The sequence below is a fragment of the Siniperca chuatsi genome, linkage group LG11 (assembly GCF_020085105.1).
Source record: "Siniperca chuatsi isolate FFG_IHB_CAS linkage group LG11, ASM2008510v1, whole genome shotgun sequence".
NCBI lineage: Eukaryota > Metazoa > Chordata > Actinopteri > Centrarchiformes > Sinipercidae > Siniperca > Siniperca chuatsi.
In genome coordinates, this window is record NC_058052.1 from 29,223,281 (window position 1) to 29,248,518 (window position 25,238).

General features: G+C 47.2%; 1 protein-coding gene across 6 annotated transcripts; it reads right to left on the minus strand.

The window, feature by feature from the left end:
- Nucleotides 1-910: 910 nt before the first annotated feature.
- entpd6 (ectonucleoside triphosphate diphosphohydrolase 6) lies at nucleotides 911-25,238 on the minus strand. Of its 6 annotated transcripts, XR_006379851.1 has the most exons (15): nucleotides 25,081-25,238; nucleotides 23,459-23,762; nucleotides 20,534-20,610; nucleotides 19,275-19,418; nucleotides 17,386-17,461; nucleotides 11,916-11,951; nucleotides 11,428-11,516; nucleotides 10,704-10,783; nucleotides 7,138-7,202; nucleotides 5,408-5,509; nucleotides 5,174-5,314; nucleotides 4,845-4,901; nucleotides 2,175-2,287; nucleotides 1,698-2,078; nucleotides 911-1,582 (listed from the first exon to the last, which is right to left on the minus strand). XR_006379851.1 is itself a non-coding variant. In XM_044213961.1 (14 exons), exons 2-14 carry the CDS (start codon nucleotides 23,712-23,714, stop codon nucleotides 1,995-1,997), a joined length of 1,317 nt encoding a protein of 438 aa, XP_044069896.1. In that variant the 5' UTR covers nucleotides 23,715-23,762; nucleotides 25,081-25,238; the 3' UTR covers nucleotides 911-1,994. The 6 variants fall into 6 exon arrangements, 5 of the variants coding, with proteins under 5 accessions (XP_044069896.1, XP_044069893.1, XP_044069894.1 ...); XM_044213961.1 differs by having other exon boundaries at nucleotides 911-2,078; nucleotides 5,408-5,506; XM_044213958.1 differs by having other exon boundaries at nucleotides 911-2,078.

Genomic DNA, 25,238 nt, shown 5'->3' on the forward strand with positions numbered 1-25,238 from the left:
TTACTGTGTCTGTGTGTGTCTGTTACTGTGTGTGTTACTGTGTCTGTGTGTGTCTGTTACTGTGTTTGTTACTGTGTCTGTGTGTGTCTGTTACCGTGTGTGTGTGGAGTGTCTGTTACTGTGTTACCGTGTGTGCGTGTGTGTGTTACTGTGTGTGTGTGTGGAGTGTGTAGTGTGTGTGTGTGTGTGGAGTGTGTGTGTGTGTGTGTGTGTGTGGAGTGTGTAGAGTGTGTGTGTGTGTGGAGTGTGTAGAGTGTGTGTGTGTGTGTGGAGTGTGTAGAGTGTGTGTGGTGTGTGTGTGTGAGTGTGTGTGTGTGTGTGTGTGTGTAGAGTGTGTGTGTGTGTGGAGTGTGTGTAGAGTGTGTAGAGTGTGTGTGTGGAGTGTGTAGAGTGTGTGTGTGGAGAGTGTGTGGAGTGTGTGTGTGTGTGTGTGTGTGTGTGTGTGTGTGTGTGTGTGTGTGTGGAGTGTGTGTGTGTGTGTGTGTGTGTGTGTGTGTGTGTGTGTGTGTGTGTGTGTGTGTGTGTGTGTGTGTGTGTGTGTGTGTGGAGTGTGTGTGTGTGTGTGTGTGTAGAGTGTGTGTGTGTGGTGTGTGTGTGTGTGTGTGTGTGTGGAGTGTGTGAGTGTGTGTGTGTGTGTGGAGTGTGTAGAGTGTGTGTGTGGAGTGTGTAGAGTGTGTGTGTGTGTGGAGTGTGTAGAGTGTGTGTGTGGAGTGTGTAGAGTGTGTGTGTGTGTGAGTGTGTAGAGTGTGTGTGTGTGTGTGTAGAGTGTGTGTGTGTAGAGTGTGTGTGTGTGTAGAGTGTGTGTGTGGAGTGTGTGTGTGTGGAGTGTGTGTGTGTGTAGAGTGTGTGTGTGTGTGGAGTGTGTAGAGTGTGTGTGTGTGGAGTGTGAGAGAGAGTGTGTGGGTGTGTGTGTGTGTGTGGAGTGTGTAGAGTGTGTGTGTGTGTGGAGTGTGTAGAGTGTGTGTGCGTTTCCATGAGGTCACTTTGTTCAGAAAAAGAGGAAACTGAGTTTCAGTAACTCGTCCTTCAAAGCTTAAAAGGGAACCGGAGCCGAATCCACCTGAGGAGCATCTGATTGGACGGTCAGACGTGATGTCACACGGTTCAGGTGTGTGTGAAGCCTGACAGCTGCTGGTGAAGAGCAGGTACTGACGTGTCCTTCTGCTATTGGCTGGCGGGGAGGAGTCAGCGCTCAGCATTAAACCAGGTGAGTCTTTGGTCTGAAGTTCTTCCTGTGTTTCACCATCAAACAGACGTCGGCAGGCGGAGCTACGCCACGTTTCTGTTAGCGCGAGGAGCCGGAAAGCGGCGGCTGGAAGAAGACGCGGAGCTTATTGATTTTCCTTCACATTCACACGAACGTCCGACACGTCGAACAGCATGTGGTCCAGTAGCAGCAGCGCTGCATCCGCAGGTGGAGCCTGTAGTAACACCGTGTCTACGCGGGAGGCGTAGCGTTAGCAGCACGTTAGCACCAGCAGCTTCAGCGCTCATACCTGCGATCGCTGTAGTTACGAGGGAGTAAAATTACGCCTCGCGTGTAGACGAGTGTTTCTCTGTCCTCTCTGGCTGAAGGCTTCACCTGTAACCACACCCAACAGCGATGTCACACACCTGTACATCAGCGGTGAGAAGTTAAACGTCTGACTTTCAGTCACTGTTGCGGTAAGTTGCTCTTTGAGGAAAAGCCGACAAACCTGATCTGATCGAAAGCTCCAGAACTCCTACTAAACTGCTTATTATCCTCAGGTCCACTTTCAGGTGGGGTCTTAACGGATGCAGGTTCAGGTTCGGGTTGGTTTTCCACTTATCTGTTTTTGATTGGGTCCAAAATGACATCACCTGGGACCAGCCAATAGGAACAGCGGTTCAGAAGCTGCTTTTCACCAGCAGGTGTCGGGCTCCACAGAGATCTGGGGATCAGGGTCTGGGTGCTGTATGAGGTCACAATGAGTCTGGGGATCTTCAGGAAGTCCACGATCTCCTCAGAACATTCAGTGTCGCTTCAGGGACTCGATGTAATGAAAAGTCGCTCCCAGAGCCCAACTGGTTTCCACCTGGTTGATCGTCCTCGCCAGCTGCAACACACACACACAGAGGACAGGTCAGAACCTGGTTAAATACACTGTGGTCTGCCTGGTCCAGACTCGGATCCAGACTGTGGTGTTCCTCACCTTGAACTGTTTGTGTGGGGGGAATCCGAGCTCCTGCAGCAGGACTGAGATGTAGACCAGGTCCAGACAGAGGAAGGGACTCTGTGGAGGACTGACGGACAGGCCGCTGCAGACTGCAACAAGACATCAGATTACAGATTACATCACCAAACAGGAAGTGCTCCTGCACAAAGGCAGGGCTGCCAACTCTCACGCATCGACGCTTTTCACACGCTCTCACGCCACACGTCCATTTTCTCACGCAATGAAAAACCAAACTGATAACGTCGCAGCGCGAATCAACTCTGACCAGCTGATGCGACGCCATCGTACGCCGGGATAGTAATCAAGTGAACCCACTCTCAGACAGTTTGTGACAGAGTGGTAGCGTTACTGGTAGTTTTATAAAGTACTGTGTATAAAGTAGCTAAACTAGCTAACTGTGTATAAAGCAGTTAAAACTAGCTAATAAAGTGTAAACCAGCTATAAAAGCAGTTAAAACTAGCTAACTGTGTATAAAGCAGTTAAACTAGCTAACTGCTAACTGTATATAAAACTAGCAGTTAAAACTAGCTAACTGTATATAAAGTAGTTAAAACTAGCTAACTGTATATAAAGCAGTTAAAACTAAGCAGTTAAAACTAGCTAACTGTGTATAAAGTAGTTAAACTAACTGTATATAAATAAAGTTAAAACTAGCTAACTGTATATAAAGCAGTTAAAACTAGCTAACTGTGTATAAAGCGGTTAAAACTAGCTAACTGTGTATAAAGTAGTTAAACTAACTGTATATAAAGCAGTTAAAACTAGCTAACTGTATATAAAGCAGTTAAAACTAGCTAACTGTGTATAAAGTAGTTAAACCTAGCTATCTGTGTATAAAGCAGTTAAAACTAGCTAACTGTATATAAAGCAGTTAAAACTAGCTAACTGTGTATCAAGCAGTTAAACTAGCTAACTGTATATAAAGCAGTTAAAACTAGCTAACTGTATATAAAGCAGTTAAAACTAGCTAACTGTGTATAAAGTAGTTAAACTAACTGTATATAAAGCAGTTAAAACTAGCTAACTGTATATAAAGCAGTTAAAACTAGCTAACTGTGTATAAAGCAGTTAAACTAGCTAACTGTGTATAAAATAGTTAAAACTAGCTAACTGTGTATAAAGCAGTTAAACTAGCTAACTGTATATAAAGCAGTTAAAACTAGCTAACTGTATATAAAGCGGTTAAAACTAGCTAACTGTATATAAAGCAGTTAAAACTAGCTAACTGTGTATAAAGCAGTTAAACTAGCTAACTGTATATAAAGCAGTTAAACTAGCTAACTGTATATAAAGCGGTTAAAACTAGCTAACTGTATATAAAGCGGTTAAAACTAGCTAACTGTGTATAAAGCGGTTAAAACTAGCTAACTGTGTATAAAGTAGTTAAACTAACTGTATATAAAGCAGTTAAAACTAGCTAACTGTATATAAAGCAGTTAAAACTAGCTAACTGTGTATAAAGCAGTTAAACTAGCTAACTGTATATAAAGCAGTTAAAACTAGCTAACTGTATATAAAGCAGTTAAACTAGCTAACTGTATATAAAGCAGTTAAAACTAGCTAACTGTGTATAAAGTAGTTAAACCTAGCTAACTGTGTATAAAGCAGTTAAAACTAGCTAACTGTATATAAAGCAGTTAAAACTAGCTAACTGTGTATCAAGCAGTTAAACTAGCTAACTGTATATAAAGCAGTTAAAACTAGCTAACTGTATATAAAGCAGTTAAAACTAGCTAACTGTGTATAAAGTAGTTAAACTAACTGTATATAAAGCAGTTAAAACTAGCTAACTGTATATAAAGCAGTTAAAACTAGCTAACTGTGTATAAAGCAGTTAAACTAGCTAACTGTGTATAAAATAGTTAAAACTAGCTAACTGTGTATAAAGCAGTTAAACTAGCTAACTGTATATAAAGCAGTTAAAACTAGCTAACTGTATATAAAGCGGTTAAAACTAGCTAACTGTATATAAAGCAGTTAAAACTAGCTAACTGTATATAAAGCAGTTAAAACTAGCTAACTGTATATAAAGCAGTTAAACTAGCTAACTGTATATAAAGCGGTTAAAACTAGCTAACTGTATATAAAGCAGTTAAAACTAGCTAACTGTGTATAAAGCAGTTAAAACTAGCTAACTGTATATAAAGCAGTTAAAACTAGCTAACTGTGTATAAAGTAGTTAAACTAGCTCCACCTTGAAGGCAGCATTTAAAATCAGCAAAGAAAGAAAAACACAAGATATATCAGTAGTTTTGATGAAAACAGTAAATAAGAGATTAGAAACCCTGTATGAAATTAAGGTTATTAATATAAATCAAACTGTTTCATTGTTTCCATTAAATTAAATAAAACTCTTCATGTGTGTAAAATAAATATATTTAAAATGATTTAAATTACAGCTGGATAATAATTATTATTATTTTCACTTAAACATGAGATCACATCACAATGTGATTCTGCAGAAAATCAATATGCTACAATATTGAATTATTACACAATGTTTATTCATCAGAGAGGTGTAAGTATTTAAGAAAGAAGTATTTGTTGTTCAAAAATATAAAGATAATACATTAAAAATGTAAGAAAGTGTAAAAATGCTTCAAAGTGCAGTTCAGGGTGTTCGCAGCCGGATGGCGCCGCCTCACCTCTTTTAGCTGCAGTGATGTAATCAGACACTTTAATGGTTCCTCCCTCCTTCTCCTCTGAACACAGAAACAGATGATCAGATCACTGCAGAGACTCAAACACACGTTTCATATGTTCACAAACCTCCTGCTCAATGTGTGAAATACAGAAATGTGCTGATAAATAATAAAACGACTGAGGTCTGAATTCAGTTTCGGGGTCCTCGTGCTGTGCGTGCTGGCTCGATGCCACTCTGAAGGGTTACTGCAGGAACCGGGCACACCTGGTGCGCCTCCGCCTGCGCCCGCAGGCGAGGAGCAGGGTGTTAGCATTAGCATTAGCTTCCTACCGATGACTCCGAGGTCGACGGCTCGGTCGTAGTAGTAGGAGAAGGCGTAGAAGTCCGTGTCGGCTGCCTCGGACGCCTTCGTCACCTTCCTGTACAGAACCTTCTCCACTTTGGTCAGACACGCCTCGTAAGCCGTCTCCCCTGAAACACGCACGGCCACAAGGTTCCTACACGCTCCCACTGCATGATGGGTAACCAAGCAACCAACCAATCAGATCACTGTATGGATCTTACCTGCCTTCTGTCCCTTCACGGTGTAGACGACGTCAGCGTGCTCCCACGTGCCCGAGTACTCTGGAGCAAGGCAGGGGCTGACCAGCTCAGTGCTGCCCCCTACTGCTCACACACACACGCACACACACACACACACACACACATATACACACCCACACACACGCACACACACACACACACACACACACACATACACACACACACACACACACACACACACACACACAGAATAAAAACATCTGATTAAACAGAAAAGAGGAGACATGAAGTAAATGTTGTTTCTGTTATTTTGTCCACTCTGTACAGACAGACAGACAGGCAGACAGACAGACAGGCAGTCAGACAGACAGACAGACAGACAGACAGACAGACAGGCAGCAGACAGACAGGCAGACAGACAGACAGGCAGTCAGACAGACAGGCAGTCAGAGAGACAGACAGACAGTTAGACAGAGAGACAGACAGCAGACAGACAGACAGACAGCAGTCAGGCAGCAGACAGACAGACAGACAGACAGGCAGCAGGCAGACAGACAGCAGGCAGACAGACAGACAGACAGACAGACAGACAGGCAGCAGACAGACAGGCAGCAGACAGACAGACAGACAGACAGCAGGCAGACAGACAGGCAGTCAGACAGACAGGCAGTCAGAGAGACAGACAGACAGTTAGACAGAGAGACAGACAGCAGACAGACAGACAGACAGCAGTCAGGCAGCAGACAGACAGACAGACAGACAGGCAGCAGGCAGACAGACAGCAGGCAGACAGACAGACAGACAGACAGGCAGCAGACAGACAGGCAGCAGACAGACAGACAGACAGCAGGCAGACAGACAGGCAGTCAGACAGACAGGCAGTCAGAGAGACAGACAGACAGTTAGACAGAGAGACAGACAGCAGACAGACAGGCAGCAGGCAGGCAGACAGACAGGCAGCAGGCAGACAGACAGCAGGCAGACAGACAGGCAGCAGACAGACAGGCAGCAGGCAGCAGGCAGACAGACAGACAGACAGACAGACAGGCAGCAGACAGACAGGCAGCAGACAGACAGACAGACAGACAGACAGCAGGCAGACAGACAGGCAGCAGACAGACAGGCAGCAGACAGACAGACAGACAGACAGACAGCAGGCAGACAGACAGGCAGCAGACAGACAGGCAGCAGACAGACAGGCAGCAGACAGACAGACAGACAGACAGACAGCAGGCAGACAGACAGGCAGCAGACAGACAGACAGGCAGCAGACAGACAGGCAGCAGACAGACAGACAGGCAGCAGACAGACAGGCAGCAGACAGACAGACAGACAGGCAGCAGACAGACAGACAGTAGTCAGGCAGCAGACAGACAGACAGCAGACAGACAGACAGACAGCAGACAGGCAGACAGACAGCAGACAGGCAGCAGACAGACAGACAGGCAGCAGACAGACAGACAGTAGTCAGGCAGCAGACAGACAGGCAGCAGACAGACAGGCAGCAGACAGACAGGCAGCAGACAGACAGGCAGCAGACAGACAGGCAGCAGACAGACAGGCAGCAGAGTGGATCTGTGCTGCAGCTTCTTACAGCAGCTAAATCGCAGCAACAGCTGGCGGGCAAGGAATTAATCTTGCTGCGTTATTAAAAGATTAGATAATGGCTTATTTATCGGGGGGGTCTAAAAGGCAGAGATGAAAGCAAACTGATAAACAAGGAAAAAAAGAGTAAGGATAAAGGTCCGTACGAGGCGAAGCGTCGACGCCTCCCAGGACGGCGAGTCGAGCCGACATCAGACCCAGACCCAGATAACTGCAGACAGGAAACCAGGAATCAATACTGTGATCGATTCAACAGCATCAAGACTGTGTGAGTGTGTGTGTGTGTACCTGTGGGTGTGTACCTGTGGGTGTAGACAGTGTGTGTGGGTGTGTACCTGTGGGTGTGTACCTGTGGGTCTAGACAGTGGGTGTGTACCTGTGGGTGTGTACCTGTGGGTCTAGACAGTGTGTGTGTGTGTGTACCTGTGGGTCTAGACAGTGTGTGTGTGTGTGTACCTGTGGGTGTAGACAGTGGGTGTGTACCTGTGGGTGTAGACAGTGGGTGTGTACCTGTGGGTGTAGACAGTGTGTGTGTGTGTGTGTGTACCTGTGGGTGTAGACAGTGTGTGTGTGTGTGTGTGTACCTGTGGGTGTAGACAGTGGGTGTGTGTGTGTGTACCTGTGGGTGTGTACCTGTGGGTGTAGACAGTGTGTGTGTGTGTGTGTACCTGTGTGTGTGTGTGTGTGTGTGTGTACCTGTGGGTGTAGACAGTGTGTGTGTGTGTGTACCTGTGGGTGTAGACAGTGTGTGTGTGTGTGTACCTGTGTGAGTGTGTGTGGGTGTGTACCTGTGGGTGTAGACAGTGTGTGTGTGTGTGTGTACCTGTGTGTGTGTGTGTGTGTGTGTGTGTGTACCTGTGGGTGTAGACAGTGTGTGTGTGTGTACCTGTGGGTGTGTGTGTACCTGTGTGTACCTGTGGGTGTAGACAGTGGGTGTGTACCTGTGGGTGTAGACAGTGGGTGTGTACCTGTGGGTGTAGACAGTGGGTGTGTGTGTGTACCTGTGGGTGTGTACCTGTGGGTGTAGACAGTGTGTGTGGGTGTGTACCTGTGGGTGTGTACCTGTGGGTCTAGACAGTGTGTGTGTGTGTGTGTACCTGTGGGTGTAGACAGTGGGTGTGTACCTGTGGGTGTAGACAGTGTGTGTGTGTGTACCTGTGGGTGTGTGTGTACCTGTGGGTGTAGACAGTGGGTGGGTGTGTGTGTACCTGTGGGTGTAGACAGTGGGTGTGTGTGTGTGTACCTGTGGGTGTAGACAGTGTGTGTGTGTGTGTGTACCTGTGGGTGTAGACAGTGTGTGTGTGTGTGTACCTGTGTGAGTGTGTGTGGGTGTGTACCTGTGGGTGTAGACAGTGTGTGTGTGTGTACCTGTGGGTGTGTGTGTGTACCTGTGTGTACCTGTGGGTGTGTGTGTACCTGTGTGTACCTGTGGGTGTAGACAGTGTGGGTGTACCTGTGGGTGTAGACAGTGTGGGTGTACCTGTGGGTGTAGACAGTGTGTGTGTGTGTGTGTACCTCTGTGTGTGTGTGTGTGTGTGTGTGTGTACCTGTGTGTGTACCTGTGGGTGTAGACAGTGTGGGTGTACCTGTGGGTGTAGACAGTGTGTGTGTGTGTGTGTGTACCTGTGTGTGTACCTGTGGGTGTAGACAGTGTGTGTGTGTGTACCTGTGGGTGTAGACAGTGTGTGTGTGTGTACCTGTGGGTGTGTACCTGTGGGTGTAGACAGTGTGTGTGTGTGTACCTGTGTGTGTACCTGTGGGTGTGTACCTGTGGGTGTAGACAGTGTGTGTGTGTGTGTGTGTGTGTACCTGTGGGTGTAGACAGTGTGTGTGTGTGTGTACCTGTGGGTGTAGACAGTGTGTGTGTGTACCTGTGGGTGTAGACGGTGTGTGTGTGTGTACCTGTGGGTGTGTACCTGTGGGTGTAGACAGTGTGTGTGTGTGTGTGTGTGTACCTGTGGGTGTAGACAGTGTGTGTGGGTGTACCTGTGGGTGTGTACCTGTGGGTGTACCTGTGGGTGTAGACAGTGTGTGTGGGTGTACCTGTGGGTGTAGACAGTGTGTGTGGGTGTACCTGTGGGTGTGTACCTGTGGGTGTACCTGTGGGTGTAGACAGTGTGTGTGGGTGTACCTGTGGGTGTGTACCTGTGGGTGTAGACAGTGTGTGTGTGTGTGTGTGTGTGTGTGTGTGTGTGTACCTGTGTGTGTAGACGGTGTGTGTGTGTACCTGTGGGTGTAGACGGTGTGTGTGTGTACCTGTGGGTGTAGACGGTGTGTGTGGGTGTACCTGTGGGTGTAGACGGTGGGTGTAGACGGTGTGTGGGTGTACCTGTGGGTGTAGACGGTGGGTGTAGACGGTGTGTGGGTGTAGACGGTGGGTGTAGACGGTGTGTGTGGGTGTACCTGTGGGTGTAGACGGTGTGTGTGTGTGTACCTGTGGGTGTAGACAGTGTGTGTGTGTGTGTGTGTGTACCTGTGGGTGTAGACGGTGTGTGTGTGTGTGTACCTGTGGGTGTAGACGGTGTGTGTGGGTGTACCTGTGGGTGTAGACGGTGTGTGGGTGTACCTGTGGGTGTAGACGGTGTGTGTGTGTGTGTGTGTACCTGTGGGTGTACCTGTGGGTGTAGACAGTGTGTGTGGGTGTACCTGTGGGTGTAGACAGTGTGTGTGGGTGTACCTGTGGGTGTAGACAGTGTGTGTGTGTGTACCTGTGGGTGTACCTGTGGGTGTAGACGGTGTGTGTGTGTGTACCTGTGGGTGTACCTGTGGGTGTAGACGGTGTGTGTGGGTGTACCTGTGGGTGTAGACGGTGTGTGTGGGTGTACCTGTGGGTGTAGACGGTGTGTGTGTGTGTACCTGTGGGTGTACCTGTGGGTGTAGACGGTGTGTGTGTGTGTACCTGTGGGTGTACCTGTGGGTGTAGACGGTGTGTGTGTGTGTACCTGTGGGTGTACCTGTGGGTGTAGACGGTGTGTGTGTGTGTACCTGTGGGTGTACCTGTGGGTGTAGACGGTGTGTGTGTGTGTACCTGTGGGTGTACCTGTGGGTGTAGACGGTGTGTGGGTGTACCTGTGGGTGTAGACGGTGTGTGTGTGTGTGTACCTGTGGGTGTACCTGTGGGTGTAGACAGTGTGTGTGGGTGTACCTGTGGGTGTAGACAGTGTGTGTGGGTGTACCTGTGGGTGTAGACGGTGTGTGTGTGTGTGTACCTGTGGGTGTACCTGTGGGTGTAGACGGTGTGTGTGGGTGTACCTGTGGGTGTAGACAGTGTGTGTGGGTGTACCTGTGTGTACCTGTGGTGGTGTAGACAGTGTGTGTGGGTGTACCTGTGGGTGTACCTGTGGGTGTAGACAGTGTGTGTGGGTGTACCTGTGGGTGTACCTGTGGGTGTAGACGGTGTGTGTGTGTGTGTGGGTGTACCTGTGGGTGTAGACAGTGTGTGTACCTGTGGGTGTAGACAGTGTGTGTGTGTGTGTACCTGTGGGTGTAGACAGTGGGTGTGTACCTGTGTGTGTAGACGGTGTGTGTGTGTGTACCTGTGGGTGTAGACAGTGTGTGTGTGTGTGTACCTGTGGGTGTAGACAGTGTGTGTGTGTGTGTGTGTGTGTGTGTGTGTACCTGTGTGTGTACCTGTGTGTGTGTGTGTGTACCTGTGTGTGTAGACGGTGTGTGTGTGTGTACCTGTGTGTGTAGACGGTGTGTGTGTGTGTACCTGTGTGTGTAGACGGTGTGTGTGCTGTTGAACACCTGGAAGGACCTGATGAAGTCGATGGGGGAGGTCTGGATGGTTTTCTGCAGGAAAGAGAGGTTGTGACTCAGCTGATTTTAAATATTTAAACTCCTGAAGCTTCGTGTCTGAGGTCACAGACGTCGTGTCAGCGAGTTAATATCCAACTAACAGGTCAAGTCCGAGTCACTACAGTGTCCGCGGTCGACACACGCCGCCCTCGTGCACACCTGACAGGTGAGGCTGCCCACCAGAGCGCAGAGGCAGCCAGACGGGACGCTGTCGTCCAGGTGCCATTTCTAAAAGCTCAGGTGAAGCCACGCAGCAGCGTTTCATCACGGGGTCCAGATCCTGGCGAGGGCCGTGTCATGTAGTCGAAAGCTCCAGAACAAATGAGTAAGTGGACCTTGAGCTGAGATTGTTTTGTCAAATGGATAAATGTTGCCCCCCACATTATTACAGACTACAGAAGAAGCAGAAAGAGAAGAAGAGGAAGACGAAGGAGAAGCAGAAGAAGAAGAAGATGAGTGACTGATGGTGAACTGCTCTCCAGTCCTTCGTGTAGCAGCCTGACCTACATAACGACCCCCGGCCTCCTTTCTCCCTTTCTGCCCCCCGATGTGAGGGTGTTTATTTGAGATTAGCGTGGCATTTACAGATTAAAGCCTCTAAGATGGAGCCATCTTCCCCCCATTAGTGTCCTCCTCACCTCGTCCTGAGGGCTGAAAGTGATCTGGGTCGACCCGCCCCCCAAATCCAACATCCCCACCGTGGGGGAGTCGGCACTGTGGAGATCACCTGGGGGGGGGGGGCGATTAGGAAAAACAGAGAGCTGCAGTATAATCCAATAACAGGTAATCACTATTTCTTGTACACATTAATCTGGTTTACACACACACACACACACACGCACGCACACACACACACGCACACACACACACGCACACACACGCACACACACACACACACACACACACACACACACGCACACACACACACGCACACACACACACACACACACGCACACACACACACACACAATAAATCTTAAATTTCACATGAAAACAAACCAAATTTTCTCGTCCTGCTATTGATCATATTTTCTAACTAATGTGATGCCATTTATAACGTGTGTGTGTGTGTGTGTGTGTGTGTGTGTGTGTGTGTGTGTGTGTGTGTGTGTGTGTGAATTCTCACCTGTGAGGAAGTTGACGGTGATCCAGGCAGAAATCCCTGAATGGAAAAACACAGAGTTGAATCAACATCTATCTATATATCTATAGATCTATAGATAGATATATATAATGTACTGAGACACAGCGGTGCTTTGAGCTAAATGCTAACATCAGCATTCTGATGTTTAGCAGGTTTGTTCACCGTCTTAGCTTGTTAGCGTGTTAGCATTAGCTGATTAGCAGTGAACACAGAGTGCAGCCGAGGCTGATGGGAGCGTGTCGACCTGATGGTGGCGCTAGATGGAAAGTCAGAGGATCAGCAGAGTTATTACAGTTCATCCTGAGGGGAGCATGAACGATGAAGCTGAGGATGGAAAACCTTCTGCACTCTCAGACTCTGCAGCAGCACGTCAAGTGTTTGTGGTTGAAATGTTTTATTGTGGAGTAACGGCCTGACGCAAAGAAACATATTCAGCCTGTCGAACTGTCTGTTTGCCAGCGGACTAACAGTGTCCTTCCGTCCAAATGTCCAGAAACTCGTGAGAAGGTAAACGTGGCGTGCTGCTCGTCTCCACCGCTGCTGCTGCTGCTGCGCGAAGACGACGGCTGACGGAGGTGAAGCCGCTGCCGTCAAAGCATCGCAGAAGAAGAGGACGCAGCGAGATGTGAGGAAGGTGACTGACAGCCTCCTCATACAGACAGGAAACAGATATATTTCGAGTTACCGTCGAGTCACAATGACCACGGAGAGAAGTCTGATGAAGCCAAACATAAAGATATAAAGTGCGGCATGTCGTGAGCGCGCCGGCGGTCGGCTCATTTAGGTCAACTCAAAGACGACATTAGCGCCTGTGGAATATCTGCTCCCAGCTGCGTGCATTAGTGCCTTTTACCAGCGACCTCCGACCTCGTCCGCGTGCAGAGGAGGACGATTAAAGGGCAGAAACTGTATCATCGGAGCTTTGCTGTAAAACTCTTAGGCCGAGACGCTAAAAAGCTATTTTCAAACAAAACGAGCAAGAACGGGGAGAGACGCGGCTTCAGGTCAGGAAGCTAAACGCCGGCACCCTGCCGCCCCCAGCTGACAGCCGGGGATCTGCATTAACAATAAGTCGCCGCCGTTCAGGACGGACGGGGGGGTCGGCGAGGGATAAGCATCCGGGACGAGGACCCAAAATATCTGAGCAGTAATAAGGCTGATGGACGCCGGTTAGACTCCTGACAGGACAGAGGACAGACAGGACAGTGATGACAGGTCAGAGAGGACAGACAGACAGGACAGAGGACAGACAGGACAGTGAGGACAGACAGGACAATGAGGACAGACAGGTCAGTGATGACAGGACAGTGAGGACAGACATGACAGAGGACAGACAGGTCAGTGATGACAGGTCAGAGAGGACAGACAGGACAGTGATGACAGACAGGACAGTGGACAGGACAGTGAGGACAGACAGGACAGAGGACAGACAGACAGACAGAGACAGAGACAGACAGGACAGAGAGGACAGACAGGACAGAGACAGGACAGACAGGACAGAGGACAGACAGGACAGTGATGACAGGACAGAGAGGACAGACAGGACAGAGGACAGACAGGACAGTGATGACAGGACAGTGATGACAGGACAGACAGACAGACAGGAGAGGACAGACAGGACAGTGAGGACAGACAGGACAGGGACAGAGGACAGAGGACAGGACAGAGGACAGACAGGACAGAGAGGACAGACAGGACAGTGAGGACAGGACAGTGATGACAGGACAGAGAGGACAGACAGGACAGACAGGACAGATGACAGACAGGACAGTGAGGACAGGACAGTGATGACAGGTCAGAGAGGACAGACAGGACAGAGAGGACAGACAGGACAGTGAGGACAGGACAGAGATGACAGACAGGACAGAGAGGACAGACAGGACAGAGACAGACAGGACAGTGATGACAGGACAGACAGGACAGAGGACAGACAGGACAGTGATGACAGGACAGAGAGGACAGACAGACAGGACAGAGATGACAGGACAGACAGGACAGTGATGACAGGACAGGACAGACAGGACAGACAGGACAGTGAGGACAGGACAGTGATGACAGGTCAGTGATGACAGGTCAGAGAGGACAGACAGGACAGTGAGGACAGACAGGACAGTGAGGACAGGACAGTGATGACAAACAGGAGGACAGACAGGACAGAGAGGACAGCAACAGAGGAGGAATCTGTCCATTAGTGTCTGACGGGATAAGAAGTTAATTCGGTAATCATTAAAAGACATTTATGGGCGAGCGGAGTGACGAGCTGATCCCACTCGGAGGGAAGGAGGAAACATTTCAGCCTCAGAAATAAACGGGGCAGATAATCGTCCTCCCTCCCCCTTCAAGATTAAGTGGGACATTATCCCACATGGCCATAATTGCTTGTATGAACTACTTTAAAAGGATTGGATTATGTGCGGGCGAGCTGCGTGTCCGTACACAGCGAGCATTTAAAACACGTACACACACACACACACACACTCGAACATCTGGCGGCGCTTCACATCTGGATCCAGGAGGGACGATATCGATGAGTTAACTTAAACAAAGACATCTGAGACCGACGTCCCGTCTGTCTCAGCGTGCTTTCACTTCCTGTTCCATAAACCCGAGCCTAAAAAACACGCTCGTCTTCACAAACTGCCTTTAACAGATAACGTCGACCTTTGGATACCTTCAGGTAATAACTGATTTGTAAGGCTCAGATTTGAAATTCAGTATTTCATCCACAGGGCTGTCCCGGAGACGCCGCAGCTCTCTGAGAGAGTCTGGAAGGGCTTAACGGAGCAGTTAGCGTTGATCCGTGTGGGAACCGAGACGTTCAAATCAGCTCTAATGAAGGACTACAGCTGATACGCAGCAGTGTGTATATATATATATATATATACTTTGTCCTTCACCCTCCGCGGGTGGTCCCGTCCTCCGAGCTCGGGTCCTCTACCAGAGGCCTGGGAGCTTGAGGGTTCTGCGCAGTATCTTTGCTGTTCCCAGTACTGCGCTCTTCTGGACCGAGATGTCTGGTGTTCTTCCAGGGATCTGCTGTAGCCACTCCTCCAGTTTGGGGGTCACTGCCCCGAGTGCTCCGATGACCACGGGCACCACTGTGGCCTTCACCTTCCAGGCCTTCTCCAGCTCTTCTCTGAGCCCTTGGTACTTCTCTGGTTTCTCATGTTCCTTTCTCCTGATGTTGCCATCGCTTGGTATCGCCACGTCAACCACAACGGCTTTCCTCTGGTGTTTGTCCACCACCACGATGTCAGGCTGGTTCGCCATTACCATTCTGTCAGTCTGGATCTGGAAGTCCCACAGGATCTTGGCTCGGTCATTCTCTACCACCTTTGGAGGTGTTTCCCACTTTGACCTCGGGGTTTCCAGTCCATACTCAGAGCAGATGTTCCTGTACACTATGCCAGCCACTTGGTTATGGCGCTCCATGTATGCTTTTCCTGCCGGCATCTTACACCCTGCAGTTATGTGCTGGATTGTCTCAGGGGCCTCTTTGCACAGCCTACACCTTGGGTCTTGTCTGGTGTGGTATATTTTTATATATATATATATATATATATATATATATATATACACACACAGTGGCAAGGAAAAGTATGTGAACCTTTTGGAATTTCATGGTTTTCTGAATAAATTTGTCATAAAATGTGATCCGGTCTTCATCTAAGTCAAGGGTGCCGACAAACGTAATGCGTCTAAAGAAAATTCTGATCTTTCGTGTCTTTATTGAACACAGTCATTCAACATTCAAAATGGCCGTGGAAACGGTAAGTGAACCCTTGAGTTAATGCCCTCAAAAAAGCTAATTGGAGTCAGGTTTTAGCACACCTGGAGTCTCGTTAAGATAATACGTTTGGAGGTGTGGACTACAGCTACTTTGACTGATTAAAAAGCCCTCAAACAACAAGAACACGCTTATGGGAGCCATGCCTCGCCAAAAAAGAGCTTTCAGAGGAGCGACGATCACGAATCGTTGCTTTACGTAAAGCTGGAAAGGGTTACGGTTATTCCAAAGACTTCAGAGGCAAACAGTCTACAAATGGAGACGCTCTGAGACTGTTGCTACTCTAACCAAGAAGTCAAAATGACACCAAGAGCACAACGCAGACTCATCAGTGAGGTAAAGAAACAACCCCGAAATGACAGCCAGAGATCTGAAGGCATCGCTGGAACTTGCTAACATCTCTGTTCGCGAGTCTACAAAACGTAAAACACTGAACGAGCAGGGTATCCGCGGCAGGACACCGCAAAGGAAGCCGCTGCTTACTAAAAACAACATCGCTGCACGCCTGAAGTTTGCAGAAGAGCACACTGACGCTCCACAGCGGCAAAATGTTTTGTGGACTGATGAAACTAAGATTGAACTATCTGGAAAAAAAACACACAGCGCTACATCTGCACGGCATATCATCGTGTAAACATCCTCCCAACTGTAAGGTACGGTGGAGGGAACCCCAGGATCTGGACCTGCTTTGCTGCATCAGGGCCTGGCCAGCCTGCCGTCATCGGGGAAGATGAATTCCCAAGAATATCGGACAATTCTTCAGGACAACGTGAGGACGCCTGTGCGTCAGCGGGAACTGTGTAGAAGCTGGGTGACGCCACAGGACAACGACCCGAAACGCCAACAAACAGAATGGCTTCAGAAAAACTAAATCCGCCTTTTGGAGTGGAGTCAGAGCCCAGACCTCAACCCAGCAGAGACGCTACGGACTGACTCGAAGAGACGTCCAAAGACTATGACTAAAGCAGTTCTGCCAGGAATAAAAACTCCTCCTCAGCGACGTGCAGCTCCGATCCACAGCCACAGTCATTAACTCAAGGGTTCACTTACTGTTTCCACGGCCATTTTGAATGTTGAATGACTGTGTTCAATAAAGACACGAAAGATCAGAATGATCTTTAGACGCATTACGTTTGTCGGCACCCTTGACTTAGATGAAGATCGGATCACATTTTATGACATGAAATTCCAAAAGGTTCGCGTACTTGTCCTTGCCACCGTGAGTATCTGTAAATGTGTATAAATGTGTAAATCACCAGTGTGGCTGCTGCACGAGGTTTGTGTCCGGTTCCACCTCATTTCTAATCCTCCATGTTGTTTAATCCTCCATGTTGTCGTCGGGGAAATCAGAGCGGGGCCAGAAGCATCTGAGCTGCTTCGCAGATGAAACTAATGAGACGACGCGGAGACGCACCGACTCTCTGTAATCTAGGAAACTGGTGGGGGGGGGGACGAGGACCACGTCCAGCGCGAGACCTCCTGAGAGGTCAGACGCTCTACAGTCCACAGCAAACGGCTGCGGGACCGTTCGGCCGGTTTAACCCACCTGACCCACCTACTGCTGATCAGCTTCAGAAACACACCCGTACCGGTTAATGCGACACAGTGACGGGAAACAGACTCGTTAGGAAAAACAACATTAGAGCCGCTGTGAAGACTCGGTACCTTCATCAGTGCCGTCCATGATGGACACGCTGTCGTCTCCGGACAGAAAGGGCGACTCCAGAAACAGCGCCCTCACCTGGACACAGAGGGAAGCACAGAGTGTTTCATCGAGTCTCCGTCATCCCGACAGCAAACCTCCCTCCCAGGTCCTTTAACACACCAGCGTCCTTGTCTTTATTTTATTACTGTCATTAGGAAATGGTTTGAGCACCCCCACCCCCGTCTGACAGGCGCACATGGTTCGGTCCGCTCCCACACCTGGTACCTGGGATCAGCCTTTAGTGAAAGCGTCTTCTTCTCTTCCTCTGTGTACGCTAAAGCTACAGCCCGTAGCTGGTTAGCTTAGCTTAGCATAAAGATTTTACTGTATTTTATAATCGTATTTTAAATACAACTGAATTATATCAGTGAACACATGTTTTATTTACAGTAACATAACTTTATTTATATGTCGACGTGGAGCTTCCGCACGTTGCCTCAATTACGTCTGTAGAAACTTTATTAATATGAAATCCCTTTACATGTAAACAGACCGCATTATAGTTTTATTTCTTACTTATTTTTCGGCTGTTTTCGTGTGTGTTAACAGTGAAACTGCGTTTTTTTTACAACCTTGAACTGTTTTAGAATCATTTGTTGATTGATTAGCACTAAAGATTTCTACATTTTTATAGGCACCTGTTTCATTTCAAGGTCAACTTTATTATCCCAAATTTCCAAATTCAGGTGGACAAAACAGTCATATATATATATATATATATATATATATATATATATATATATATATATATATATATATATATATATATATATATATATATATATATATATATATATATATAGAGAGAGAGAGAGATATATATATATAGAGATATATATATATATAAGGACTCTAAGATTGCACATTACCTCTCTCCTGGCAGCTTTACACTTTGTTAAACTGGCAAAATGAGATTTTGTGTTTAAATAAAGGACACGCTGAATATTTAAGGACAGTTTAAAAGCTGCTAAACGAAGACAAACATGACTGAGCACAAATGAACCAACCTGGACTCTGGAGGGTTTATACTGTAATCAGATTATATTATATTATATATAGTTAATTAGATATTTAAATTAAAGTTTCTAGTTTAAACGTCCCTGTCCTACAACATGAGGTGCATATCTTTGTGTTATTATATTTTAATAGTATTTTAATCTAATATTTTAATAAAAACTAATGCCCCCCCCTGTAATCAGCTCTGTGTTTGGCTGCATCAGGAACAGTTTGATAATAAGAGCAAAGCTTCGGATTAAATCACATTTTGGCTGCTGCTGTAGTCCTGTTATTACTGATTACTTAAAAGCTTTAATAGACTTTTCATTTCGTGGCGACGCCGACGATGATGATGATGATGAAGAGGAGGAGGCATTAGATCCCTGGGAGGATATTAGCTAAAGCGACACTCTTGCGTAATGCCGAGCAGCTGAATGTGATGCAGCAGATTATTGATTAACAAACCTGATCAGTTGAGGAGAGACGTTCTTTTGTGTTTGATTAATTTTATTTGTGTGTGTTATTATTTAGCTTACTCCGATATTTAATTTTTCATTTGACTTGTGAGTTGTTGTGTCACTGAACAATTTGCACACAACACAAACTAACACACATTCGGCCCGACATGGCTCACGCAAAGACAGAAAAACATAAATGAAATAAATAAAACTAGAAATAACATTCGGCACAAACCAGGCGGCATCAGAGGTGTTTGTTCGTCTTTTAAACATTTCAAAGTTACAAAAGATGCAATAAAGTTTTTATATTTCAGGTTTTCAGCAGGCGACAATATTCTGTAAATAAACCGGACTCTGTGTGTGTGTGTGTGTGTGTGTGTGTGTGTGTGTCTCACCTGGTCCAGCAGGTGTGTGGCCTTCTCTCCAGGCAGCAGGCGGAGGCCGGCGGTGGCCTTCAGGACCACGGGGGTGGAGGTCCAGATGGAGGGGGGGACGCTGGACTTCGCCACCTCCAAAAGCTCCATGATTCCTGCTGTACACTGGAAACGCCGGGGGCAGAATAAGACTAAACTCAAGTTCTTAATCTAAAAACTCTGACAGACTGCAGACTGTACAGGACTCAGCTGCTCGGCTGTAAACCAGGACCAGGTGCGACCACATCACAGCTGGTTCAGCCTCTTTACATCGGCTCCCTGTTGGTTTCAGGACTGATTTTAAGATCTTGTTGATTACTTTAAGGCTCTTCATGGCTCCAGACTGTATTTTAGACCTTGTAATCCCTTATGAACCTTCACGTAGTCTGAGATCTTCGGGCAGGGGTCTCCTGTCTGTTCCTGAGTCCAGGATGGAAACTAAGGGGGACAGAGCTTTGGCCATCAGGGCCCCGAGGCTCTGGATCAACCTGCCCGAAGACATCAGGCTGTCTGAGTCAGAGTCTTCGTTTAAGTCTCGTCTCAAAACACATTTTTATCTGAAAGCAGATCCTGATTTTACCTGAACTGTGTATTTTATATCTCTGTGTGGTATTTTATTTCTCTTGTTGTGAAGCACTTTGTACTTTGTTTTGATAAGTGCTCTATAAATAAAGTTTTATTATTATTATTAACCTGATAGATGCTAACATGCTAACACATATCGGCCTGTTCGGGAACCAACACGACGGCAGACAGAATGAAGCGGCTGTCTTCTCTGGCGTCTCAGCTGGTTCCTGCAGGTTTATTCTGGACGGACGTCAGAGACGATGACGTCCTCTGGACGTGCGAGTCGCGCCGAACGAGTCGGCGTGAGCTTCGCGTCTGAGAGTTCAGACCTGACGGAGTGACGGGTTTCTGCCTGCTGCAGACACTCGGTTTACTGCGACAGAAGAGTCAGAAAGACAGAAAACGCTTCCATTTGAGACGCTGGAGCCCATCAACTTTTGACATTTTTGCTTGAAACGATAAATTAGCAAAATTGTTGCCAGTTGACTTTCTGGCGAGCGACGAATCGATCAGTCGACTGATCGTTTCAGCTCTGCTGCGTTCTCACGGCTGCTAATCGAACATTTCAAAGAAAGGGAAGCAGCGAGCCTTCAGTCGGCCTTCTGCTGCAGCGATTAACAATCAGCTGGATTTACTGCAGGACTACGGCCACGTAGTAAATCCAGCAGCTGTACCTGCTCGGGGTCGTCGGCGTACGCAGACAGTCCGGGTTTGATGGCCCTGAACGTCTCGTGGGCCAGTTTTGGAGCTCCTGCAGGAAAAAAATGACAAACATATAAAACACACATCCGTAACCTTAAACAAACCTTAAACAAACCTTAAACAAACCGAAACCTTGTGCCCACTGATGCCTCGGTGTTTTACAACCACATTTAATTTCATTTGACTTGATGTTTCTGAGCGGCTGACCCTGGACCTGTGCCTACATCTGAGCTGTCATTAAGCTCTTAATGACAATCCCAGTCTGTATAACTAACAGGTGCTCCCGTTAGTCCGGTTAGCTCAGATGCTAACAAAGGAGCCAAAACAGCACTCAGCCTGTGTGATTTAGCTTAGCGGTTAAATGCGATAACGAAGGCATTTGGCCGAGCTCCGCAGGAAACTTTCTCTAAGCCTAATAAACCAAAAACCTCTCAAACGCACTAATGAGTTTGTGTCCTTTTTAACTCTGGCAGCCGCTCCACAGCAGAGCGGGACTTACAGGCCCAAAGCTGCTCTCGTCTGCTGGGAGTCGCATCTGGTAATTAATGTTTGGGTTTTAAATACACTGAGAGCAACTCACTGAGGTCTGATTTATAAAGCGTCGCAGTTTAATCTGAAAGGATCCATATGAATCCATTTAGCGTCGAAGATAGAGGTTTAACTTCCAAATGTCCCGTTTCATATCTGGAATAAATATCGGCCTCTGTTCCAGATGTCGGGATCTGATCCAGATCAGGATCTGAAGTTGATTTGTCCCGCAGACAGGAGGCCGACGGTTTCAGAAAACTCACAGCTGCAAAGTCCCGATCTCTCTCGCTCGGACACTTTCAGTATTTAGAAATAAAGCACCTTTCTGGAAACCAGTCTGTTTAAAGGTAGATATGTAGGCGACGCTCGTCCCGGCATTTCTGTTTTATTACCGCACACACCAGCATTTGCTCTGAGGGTGCTGATGGAGAAGTACGGAGAAGGTCGCAGGGAGTTGCTTTGTGTCTTCGTAGATTTAGAGAAAGCGTATGACAGGGTGCTGAGAGAGGAGCTGTGGTATTGTATGAGGAAGTCTGGAGTGGCAGAGAAGTATGTTAGAGTGGTGCAGGACAGGTATGAGAGCTGTAAGACCGTGGTGAGGTGTGCTGTAGGTGTGACGGAGGAGTTCAAGGTGGAGGTGGGTCTGCATCAAGGATCGGCTCTGAGCCCCTTCTTGTTTGCTCTGGTGATGGACAGGCTGACAGATGAGGTTAGACAGGAACCTCCATGGACTGTGATGTTTGCGGATGACATTGTGATTTGTAGTGAGAGCAGGGCAGGTGGAGGAAAATCTAGAGATGGAGGTCTGCTCTGGAAAACAGAGGATCTCAGCCGCAGTAAGACAGAATACAGGTGCGTGAGAGGGACCCAGGTGGGACGGTGAGGTCACAGGAGCAGAGGTGAAGAAGGTGCAGGACTTTAAGTACTTAGGGTCAGCGGTTCAGAGCGACGGAGACTGTGGGAGAAGAGGTGGAGCAGGTTGGAGCGGTGGAGAAAAGTGTCAGGTGTGTTGTGTGATAAAAGAGTCTCAGCAGGAATGAAAGGAAAGGTGTTGGAGACGGAGGTGAGACCAGCGATGTTGGACAGCTTAGAGACAGCGGCACTGAAGAAAAGACAAGAGGCAGAGCTGGAGGCAGCAGAGCTGAAGATGCTGAGGTCCTCTTTGGGAGAGACGAGGACGGACAGGATCAGGAACGAGGACATCAGAGGGACGGCTCATGTTAGATGTTTCGGAGATAAAGTCAGAGAGGACAGATCGAGGTGGTTTGGACGTGTTCAGAGGAGAGACTGTGAATATATTGGTAGAAGGATGCTGAGGGTGGAGCTGCCAGGCAGGAGGTCTAGAGGAAGACCAGAGAGGAGGTTTATGGATGTAGTGAGAGAGGACAGGAAGCTAACTGGTGTGAGTGAAGAGGACGCAGAGGACAGGGTTAGATGGAGGCACGTGATTCGCTGTGGCAACCCCTGAAAGGGAACAGCCGAAAGGAGAAGAAGAAGACACACCACCTCTGATGTTAGCTCCGGCTAACAGCTAGCATGACACATCATTCCAGTGAGGAACAGCGGCTAGTAGCAGTGCTAACGCTAACACAGGCTACGCAAAGTTAGCTCTACAGGTGGAGAGAAACGAACTGTGACCCAAAACATCGGCAGGAGTTGACAACACGGACGCAACGTTAGCATAAACACTGAGTAGCTAGCTAGTTAGCACGGACTTCCTGCTGTTTGCTGCACATTCAGATCACAGATCCACTCATTCTGATTCTGATACATCCGTGACGTCAGCGCGTGTGATACCAGGCACTCCGTATCTGCCAGTGTAAACAGTAAAGTGTGTCAATACAGGATTTGATCAGTATTATTGATCAGCCACACAGGGTCATGAACAGAGACTCTGAACACCTGTGTGATGCGTGTTTATAAGTGTAATAACATCTTCCATCCAAAGCCATCAGCTGTCAGCTCTTCCAGCTGTTACACACGTCAAACTGATCACAAAGTATTGATCAGAGTCTGCATTAAACCGCCATAAAGACACAGGAACAGCGTGAGCTGTCCGACCTTAAAGTTAGTTTTTATTTCTGCTGTTTCAGTGCAAAATCATCCACCATCTTATTAAATCCAGATCTCTGAAGCTAGCAGCTAATTCTGCACTCCGAGCTAACAGGCAGCTTTCCTTCTCGTGATAACGAACATTTTCCACGTTACTTTTGTGTTCATGTTGATCTCCTCATCAGTATTCATCATCAGCGTTCCCCTACATGCAAACAGATATTAAATTGGCAGATATTTGAATGGAGTTTGGTGTGGAATCATATTAGTTGCTCTGTTTACTGCAACAGGACATTAACATCTGTTCTCTACTGTACCTTTGTTCTCCATCTGGAACTTGAAGATGTGGATTCTGGTCCCAGTGCTCCCAGCATCGAACATGATGCCATACTGGAAGCTCCGTCCAGCGGCAGCAGAGGCGGGCCTATCGTCTCCGAGCCGGTCCGAGCCGGGCTGGGGAGGTCGTCTGTAGGCTTCGGGCTTTGTGGCGGTGTAGTGACGCTTCACAAACATCAGGTAGGCGAGCAGGCAGCCCACGAAGAGGAAAACTCCGGCCAGCTTTGGTCTCTTCATCACGACTCATTCTGTGTGGAGCTACGAGAGCTGCACCCCGAGAGTCTGCTGGAAGAGTCACAGAAAACACTCCATTATAGGCGCCGCAGCCTTCAGCCAGGTGTCCTCCAGCAGCGGCTGAACTGTCGCTGCAGCAGGTTAAACCTGTTGGACACATTTTACAGCGAGTCACAGTCTACTGGCTCATTTCAGCCCAGGGTGTCTGGCAGTTTCATTTAATTAGATTTAAGATTACTGAAGACATTTTTAATGCAAATTAGACGGCAAATTAACAACAATTTCATTATTGAATCATCAATAATAATATATATATATAATATAATTATAATAATTCATCATTCGCCAAAAGTTTTGGAAATATATGCAACCCAAAGTTAAATTGATAGATATTTGAATGGAGTTTGGTGGGGATTCATTAGTTAGTTGCTCTGATTAGCGAGTAGCTGCTACCACTGCAATGCCACATTTATACATTCACATGGAATCTTTTACATTTAAGTCTGCATCCTGAGCTGTTCTGAGCCTGCTCGTGGAATTAAAGACAATACTCCAATGTCAATCATTAATGTTTGCCTAAATGCAAATAGACATTAAATCGACAGATATTTTAATGGAATTTGGTGTGGATTTATGTGACTTTATCTGACATTCATCATTCAAGTCCACATAACTTCCAAACATCCCTTACATGAATAACACTCATTTCCAGAGGTTAGTTACAGCTAACAACTAGTCTCGCAGAATTTAGTTCTTTTTCATTTAAATCTCTGACTCAAAAAAATAAAAAAAAATTAGAGTAGTGTTTATGATCTAATGGTATTTTCACTATTTGCACCCAGCTACTGATTCGTAATATGTTTATAACAACCCAGCATTAAATTGGCAGATATTTGAATGGAGTTTGGCATGGAATCACATTAGTTGCTCTGTTTAGTGAGTAGCTACTACAGCAACAGGACATTTACATATTCACTTGAATTAGTTTTAATTCGGGCTAAAACAGCTGCAGCTTGCGCTCCACTTAGCTTATTGGAGGAATTAAAGAAAATCCATCAATATTCATCATCAATGTTTGCCTACATGCCTACAACTAATATTAAATTGGCAGATATGTGAATGGAGTTTGGCGTGGAATCACATTAGTTGCTCTGTTTAGTGAGTAGCTGCTGTTTCAAACATGTAGCTATTAGATATCACGAAAGAAGGGAGACATTACACTGGCTGTTAGATGCTAACAGTTAGCTAGCTAAAGCCTTAAAGCCAGGCAGCAGGTTAGCCTGTTAGCATGAAGGTGATAAACTAGCAGCATGCTAACAGCGTCTCGCCGGTGAAACAGCAGCAAACCGGAAAGTGTTTGTTTACGTACCGCGCCGAACCCGCCAGCAGCTGCTCCGTTAAACGAACACTTTAGTCACTTTTTCCTGCATTCTTCTCTCTGCTGCTCAACTCTGCTGTCAACAACACGGCGCAGTCTGATGACGTCACACCGAACGGAGGTGGTAACGTGGCCGGAAACACGAAAAC